Below are 8,060 nucleotides of genomic sequence, written 5' to 3' on the forward strand. Positions count from 1 at the left end.
TTTAAAAATCTTTAAAGTACTTTAAAATGCTTTCAAAACAATTTAAAATTATTTTAAAATTCTTTAAAAATAGTTTGCAATTCTTTAAATCATTTTTAAATGTTTTAAAATATTTCAAAAACATTTTAAAATGTTTTAAAAATAAGATTAAGCGCTTTAACAACAATTGAAAATGCTTTAAACCCATTTTAAAATGTTTTATAAACAATTTAAAAATCTTTAAAGTACTTTAAAATGTTTTAAAAACAATTTTAAACGCTTTAAAAACAATTTAAAAAAAAAATAAAATGCTTTAAAAACAATTTAAAATGTTTTTGGAAAAGTTTAGAATATTTTAAAAACACTTTAAAATAGTTCAAAATAATTTAAAAACAATTTAAAACACTCTAAAAGGTTTTAAAAACAATTTTAAATTCTTTTAAAATGCATTAACCACAATTTAAAAAGCTTTAAAGTACTTTAAAATGCTTTCAAAACAATTTAAAATGCTTTAAAAACCATTTACAATGCTTTAAAAACTATTTAAAATACTTGAAAGTAATTTAAATTGCTTTAAGAACAATTTTAAATGATTTAAAAATGATTTAAAAATAGTTTACAATACTTTAAAAATAATTTAAAATACTTTAAAAATAATTTAAATTGATTTAAAAGCAATTTTAAATTATTTTAAAATGTTTCAAAAACATTTTAAAATGTTTTAAAAATAAGTTTGAGTGGTTTAACAACAATTGAAAATGCTTTAAAACCGTTTTAAAATGTTTTAAAAACAATTTAAAAAGCTTTAAAGTACTTTAAAAGGTTTTAAAAACAATTTTAAACACTTTAAAAACAACTTAAAATGCTTTAAAAACAATTTAAAATGTTTTTGAAACAATTTGGAACGTTTTAAAAATAATTTATATTAGTTCAAAATACTTTAAAAACAATTTAAAACACTTTAAAATGTTTTAAAAACAATTTTAAATTCTATTAAAACACTTTAACATCAACTTACACAACTTTAAAGTACTCTGAAATGTTTTTAAAATTATTTAAAAATAGTTTACAATGCTTTAAAAATAATTTAAAATACTTTAAAAATAATTTAAGTTGATTTAAGAACAATTTTAAATTATTTTAAAATGTTTTAAAAATAAGTTTAAGTGCTTTAACAACAATTGAAAATGCTTTAAACCTGTTTTAAAATGTTTTATAAACAATTTAAAAAGCTTTAAAGTACTTTAAAATGTTTTAAAAACAATTTTAAACACTCTAAAAACAATTTAAAATGCTTTAAAAACAATTTAAAATGTTTTTGAAATGATTTAGAATGTTTTAGAAACAATTTAAAATAGTTCAAAATAAAAACAGGAGCCTCAGGAGGCATAGGGGCAATATGGAATAAAAACAAATGGAAGCTCACAGACAACAGGCACAGCAGTTGGTGGATAAGATTAGATTTGCAAAGTACAGCTAAGATGGAAGAATACACAATTTATAATGTCTATGCTCCTCCTCATTACAGAGATAAAGCCTCTTGCTGGGATTCTCTCACCACAGATCTTGGGACTGCTCAAGGGAGGAATATTTTCCTGGGAGGAGACCTCAACCTAATAAGGAATGCCGATGAGAAAATGGGAGGGAATTTCTTGGCCGATCCCTCAAGAGACAAGCTGGAAGAAATTATTCAAACACATAGCATTATGGACATACCCCCTCAGAATGGCCGCTACACCTGGTCAAACAAAAGAACAGGTAGAAACAATATCAAAGAGAGACTTGACCGAATTCTGGTCCAGGAGAGAATTGTTGCCAACTTCTCGAGGATCCGAAGTACAATTATACAGGGCTTCATATCAGATCATAAGCCAGTGGCGCTGCATTTAGACAAAGGGGAAGACATGGGTCCGTTGCCATTCAAATTCAACAGGGCTTGGGATTCCTGTGAGGACTTCAAAAAAGTGATTGAAGAAACCTAGGCAACGGGGATAACAGGCTCCCCACACTTCATTTGGGAATCTAAGATCAAACTGCTGCGGATTGCCATAAAACAGTGGGCCAGGAATCACGGGTTAGAGGAAAGGAAGGCAAAAATTGACCTACAAATGAAATTGGAGCAATGGAATCAGGATAAGGAAGGCAGTCAAGATACAGAGGAAGACCAAAGGAAAGAAAGTGAGCTGTATAAGGCGCTCTACAGCCAGCATCGCAAAGAAGAGGACGAGCAAAGACAGAAGTCAAGATGTCTCTGGCTCAAATCTGGGGACAAAAACACCTCATTTTTCCATAACAGTCTTAAAGTAAGAAGAGCTGGAAACAACATAGAAAGGATAAATTATGATGGCAGAGAGCTTATGGACCAAGGGGAAATCAAGGAGGCCGCTTCTAGATATTTCCAAACTCTCCTTTCCGCAGACCCTCATTATCAGGACAATCCGGAATTCACCAACATCATTGACAGAAAGATCTCTGAAGCACAAATTTGTGAGCTGGATAAAGAAATCTCAAGGGAGGAGATTGAATGGGCAATTCAAAGCATGCCCTTGGATAAAGCCCCTGGACCTGATGGCTTCACGGTGAGCTTTTATAAAACTCACTGGGATATTATCAAGAAAGACTACATAAGAATGGTGAGAAATTTTCATTCAAAATGCAAAATGGGCAGCAGCATAAAATCTTCACATATAGCGCTAATCCCAAAAGAGCCCAATCCTCAATCTTTCGACAGGTCCAGACCCATCTCATTATGCAATGTCTCATACAAAATTATCACTAAGATTCTGGCAAATAGATTAAAAAAAATCCTTCCCTCACTTATTTCCGAAAATCAAGGAGGATTTGTCCCCAAGAGACATATTACAGATAATGTTATTCTCATTCAGGAGGCGATACACAGCAGCGTAGCCAGGAATGAAAAGGGTATGATAATCAAGCTGGACATGGCGAACGCTTTCGACAGGGTAAACCATTCATTTCTGCAGGCAGTCCTAAAGAACTTTGGTGTGTCAGAGCTCTTCATCAGTAGGATAATGGAATGCATCTCCAACAATTGGACAGCCCCTCTAATAAATGGCAGGCCCTGCAGTGCCTTCAAGAGCTCAAGAGGCCTAAGGCAAGGATGCCCTCTTTCTCCTTTCCTTATATCATTATGGCAGAAACTCTAAGTCTGCACCTTGAAAATAAGCGAAAGTTGAAGGAGATAACAGGAGTGGACATTGTTCGAGGCTCCAAGGGAATTAATCACTCATTATTTGCAGACGACACCCTTCTCATTGGTGGTGCTTCAAGCCTCATGGCCAGGAGATTCAAGAACATTATGGACCTCTTCCTCCAAGCCTCTGGGGGCAAATTAAACAACAATAAGTGCATGGTTTATACATGGAACGTCCCAAGATACATAACCCAAAGAATCTCTTTGATTATGGAAATCCCAGCCCAATCAAACTGGTCCCACTTTATGTACTTAGGGCTGCCTCTAGCCAAAGAGTCAATCAAAAATGAAGTTTGGGTAAAGCTTATTGAGAAGTTGAGAGGGAAATTGCAGAGCTGGGGGATGTATTGGCTCAACTTGGCGGGCAGAACTATACTCATCAAGGCCATTCTATCAGCCCTTCCTATCTACCAATTCGCCATTACCCTCGCCCCAGCAAGCATCCATAAGCACATGGAGCTGCTTATCAGAAGTTTCCTATGGCAAGGGGGAAAGCAAGACACAAAAAAATTTAGCTTGGTGAGATGGGAAAAGGTCATCCTTCCCATAGAAAAAGGAGGATTGGGAATTAGAATTCCGAGACTGGCAAATATGGCAATGGGTATTAAATTAACTTGGAGAATCCTTAACGAGAAAGGGACCTGGTGGGCAGAGGCCATCAAAAGGAAATATTTGAATGGGATCAACAGCAACATCCTCTCTGAAGTCATCACTGATAGAAATTGTACACCTGTTTGGAAATTGATCAAAAAAACCCTTCCCCTTCTCAAATCTAGCATATCTAAAGCCCCAGGCAATGGAAGGCACACCAGCATTTGGGAGGATAGAATTATGGGCACGGAAGCCAGAGAAAAGTCCATCAATTTCAGGCCCCTCCATCAGTGGATGGCAGAAGCTAACCTCCAAACTCTTTTTGACATTTCCCTTTGGGACCAAAACAACTGGATTGGATGGAAGGCGCTACATCTCCCCAATGATCTAGCGAATCTCTGGAGTGATCTGAAGCTCTCTCTCACAGGGTCTGCCCCTACAAACAGAACTACAGATGACAATTATGTATGGGATCCAACAGGAGGCACCTACACAGTGAAAGAAGGCTACAAGGCACTCCAAAACTCTTCAGCAATCAACAATTGGCATCTGTATAAAGCAGCTTGGAGAATTGAAAGCCTGCCAAAGATAAAACTATTCAATTGGACTCTACTTCATGGCAAAATTCTAACATCAGAAAACCTTAGGAAAAAGGGAATACCGGGCCCCTCAGTTTGTTTCATGTGCAGGGAGGCAGAGGAAAACATCAACCACCTTTTCATTGAATGTCCGGTTGCAAGGTCCTGTTGGAAGCTCATAGTCAGTCCTATAAGCATTGGAGACCTTCCCAATCAGATTTCTCTCCTTCAGAAAGGCTGGGGGAAAAACTTCCCTTACGCCAACAAAAACATGAATTTGGAAAGGAGGATATGGACCAGCATCCCTTCAAATCTCTGTTGGCAGTTATGGTTAGCTAGGAATGAAAGTATTTTCAAAAATAAGAAACCCAGTATATCCAGCATTCTGGCTAAAACTTCTGCTCTCATCACAGAAACAATAGAAGCAAATGGAATCTCCAAAGCAGACCCGGAATATATAGATGACAGGGTGAAGGAATGGGTCAGGAGATTCAACTTCAAACCAAGAACAAATAATAACACAATAGCAGGACTTGGTCAAAAGGATTGGAAATTAAGAGGGACAAAGGACGAAATCAACAATTGTATCCAAAATCAAAAGAGGTATACTCTTCACTTTGACGGGGCCTCAAAAAATAATCCAGGCAGAGCTGGAGCTGGGGGAATAATCAGGGATCCTCTGGGGAAATTGATTGTTACTTATGAGTGGGGCTTGGGTACCATGTCGAACAATAAGGCTGAAGCCTACAGCCTTCTAATGGGGACCTCCATCGCCAAGAGGCTAGGCATCCAAAATCTTCTGGTACTGGGCGACTCTACAATCATAATAGCAGTTATGAATTCTGGAAAAGACTTTCACCAAACAACGTTAAACAGAATCAAGGGCAGGATCATGGACCAGATCAGGGGCTTCAGCAAAGTGACTTTCAAGCATATCCTAAGAAGCAACAATTGGGAAGCGGATGAGCAAGCAAACAAGGCAACAGGAAGATCCACGGGCCAGGTCAAGGAAAACAATGAGTATTACGAAAAGGATATTCCATAGACAGGCCTCTTTCCCCTCTCCTCAGGTTTTCGGTCACCTCAGGCACCTGCATCAATGCACTTGGCTCATTTTCAACATATCTTCATCGTTCCCTATCCTTCTCGACTGCCAAAACAGGTACTACAGGACAGCGTATCGCCCTCAGGATCTGAGGAATGCAGGCAGGGTATGGGCTCTCTCATCGGTCAGCGCAGACAATCTCAGAAGGTGTGATCACGCTCACTCAGGCGACAGGCTCCTTGGACACGAGAAAATCTACCCCAAAGATCTCACTGATTCCAAGAACAGATACTCCATTATTCGAATCAAGAGTGAGCAAGTCCTCATGACTCCTATAAATGACAGGGATCAGCCCAGGGCCATCACAGCTCAAAGACAGAGGCGCGGCGACTTCTTCAGGTGGAGGCTCGAGTTAGAAGACTCCTTCAGGGATCATAAGACCAGTATCTCATTTACGGCAAACACCGGGCTTCTCTCGGTGTGCAGGCAAGATTACCTGTCCGCCACAGCTTGTATTCAAGTAAGAAGCCACTCCTTCGCTCCCTCCAAGCTCAGGCATCTTTCGGAGGCCATCTGCTCGTTCCGGGATCTAGGCCTTTGTCCTCTATTCTCGGTAACCCCTGTTTCACTCATCAGTCCCTTGCTCTTATCTAGAAACCTTGTCTATGTTCCCAGCAGCGCCCTCTTTCACTGCCTGAGTCCCTTCTCCATCAATCTAGTGCGCCCGCAGACTTGTGGCACTGTTTTCACGGCCTCTGTTTCATCAACCCACCCCCCTTGTGATAATTTCGACCCTGGTTACCAGATTGCAAGGATGGCGGAGCACCCAAATCAGCCAGCCAACCAAGCTCAGCCCAACAATGCTATGGGACGCATCTTCAACAACAAGGAGTGTAACATGTGCAAAGCCAATACGATCATGATTAACAGTCTGATCAAGCAGCTGAAAGAGCTGGCTGAGGATTATCACTCTGATAGGAACTCCAAGCGCAAGAAGTTGGAGAAAAGGAAGAAAGAGATTGAAGACTTAAAGGACCGTTGCATCCACTTGGAGGCGGCCATCGATCATCTTCGCTCCCTCACTGAGAGCCAGCAGGTAGAAGCTTCGACCAAAGCAAGTGCTCGAAGGGATCAGCTCCCGGACGATTCAGTCACTCAGCACTTCCCTTGAAATTTATGCATTGTAAATTTAGTTGGATAGGAGGTTCTTTTGTCAGGCAATATAGCCGTTTGTTTTTAGCTTTGTGTTCAATCAAGAGAAGCTTAGAGGAATTCGGGTCTGTGAACCCACTTTTGTACCTCAGCTCTCAGAGTTACTCCCCTTTTGTACTAGAATTTTGGTTTGCTGGCTTTTATAATATATGAGTAACCGAATTTGTTAAAAAAAAAAAAAAATGCTTTCAAAACAATTTAAAACGCTTTCAAAATGATTTAAAATGATTTTAAAATTCTTTAAAAATAGTTTGCAATGCTTTAAAAACAATCTAAAATACTTTAAAAATAATTTAAATTGATTTAAGAACAATTTTAAATGATTTTAAATGTTTTAAAATATTCCGAAAACATTTTAAAATGTTTCAAAAATAATATTAAGTGCTTTAACAACAATTGAAAATGCTTTAAACCCCTTTTAAAATGTTTTATAAACAATTTAAAAATCTTTAAAGTACTTTAAGATGTTTTAAATACAATTTTATACGCTTTAAAAACAATTTAAAATGCTTTAAAAACAATTTAAAATGTTTTTGAAGCAATTTAGAATGTTTTAAAAACACTTTAAAATAGTTCAAAATAATTTAAATACAATTTAAATCACTCTAAAATGTTTTAAAAACAACTTTAAATTCTTTTAAAATGCATTAATAGCAATTTAAAAAGCTTTAAAGTACTTTAAAATTCTTTCAAAACAATTTAAAATGCTTTAAAAACCGTTTACAATGCTTTAAAAGCTATTTAAAATACTTCAAAAGAAATTTAAATTGCTTTAAGAACAATTTTAAATGATTTAAAAACAGTTTACAATGCCTTAAAAACAATTTAAAATACTTTAAAAATAATTTAAATTGATTTAAAAACAATTTTAAATGATTTTAAAATGTTTCAAAAACATTTTAAAATGTTTTAAAAATAAGCTTGAGTGGTTTAACAACAATTGAGAATGCTTTAAAACCGTTTTAAAATGTTTTAAAAACAATTTAAAAAGCTTTAAAGTAATTTAAAATGTTTTAAAAACAATTTTAAATAATTTAAAAACAACTTATAATGTTTTAAAAACAATTTATAATGTTTTTGAAACAATTTGGAACGTTTTAAAAACAATTTAAATTAGTTCAAAATAATTTAAAAACACTTTAAAATGTTTTAAAAACAATTTTAAATTCTATTAAAACGTTTTAACAACAATTTAAAAAGCTTTAAAGTACTCTAAAATGTTTTTAAAATTCTTTCAAAACAATTAAAAATGCTTTAAAAATAGTTTACAATGCTTTAAAAACAATTTAAATTGATTTAAGAACAATTTTAAATTATTTTAAAATGTTTCAAAAACATTTTAAAATGTTTTAAAAATAAGTTTAAGTGCTTTAACAACAATTGAAAATGTTTTAAATCCGTTTTAAAATGTTTTATAAAGAATTTACAAAACTTTAAAGTA

The 8,060-nt window shown here is 35.3% G+C and overlaps 1 protein-coding gene across 1 annotated transcript; it reads left to right on the forward strand.

The window, feature by feature from the left end:
• The first annotated feature begins 1,460 nt into the window (after positions 1-1,460).
• Positions 1,461-6,578, forward strand: LOC149152401 (uncharacterized). The gene is made up of 4 exons (XM_089443472.1): positions 1,461-1,943; positions 2,037-2,942; positions 3,059-5,382; positions 5,525-6,578. The coding sequence occupies exons 1-4, from the start codon at positions 1,461-1,463 to the stop codon at positions 6,576-6,578; spliced, it is 4,767 nt and encodes a 1,588-aa protein (XP_089299598.1).
• Positions 6,579-8,060: the final 1,482 nt, after the last annotated feature.

This window comes from Pinus tabuliformis, chromosome 9 (genome assembly GCF_031772625.1).
Source record: "Pinus tabuliformis cultivar Carrire ecotype Pingquan chromosome 9, CPIR1, whole genome shotgun sequence".
NCBI lineage: Eukaryota > Viridiplantae > Streptophyta > Pinopsida > Pinales > Pinaceae > Pinus > Pinus tabuliformis.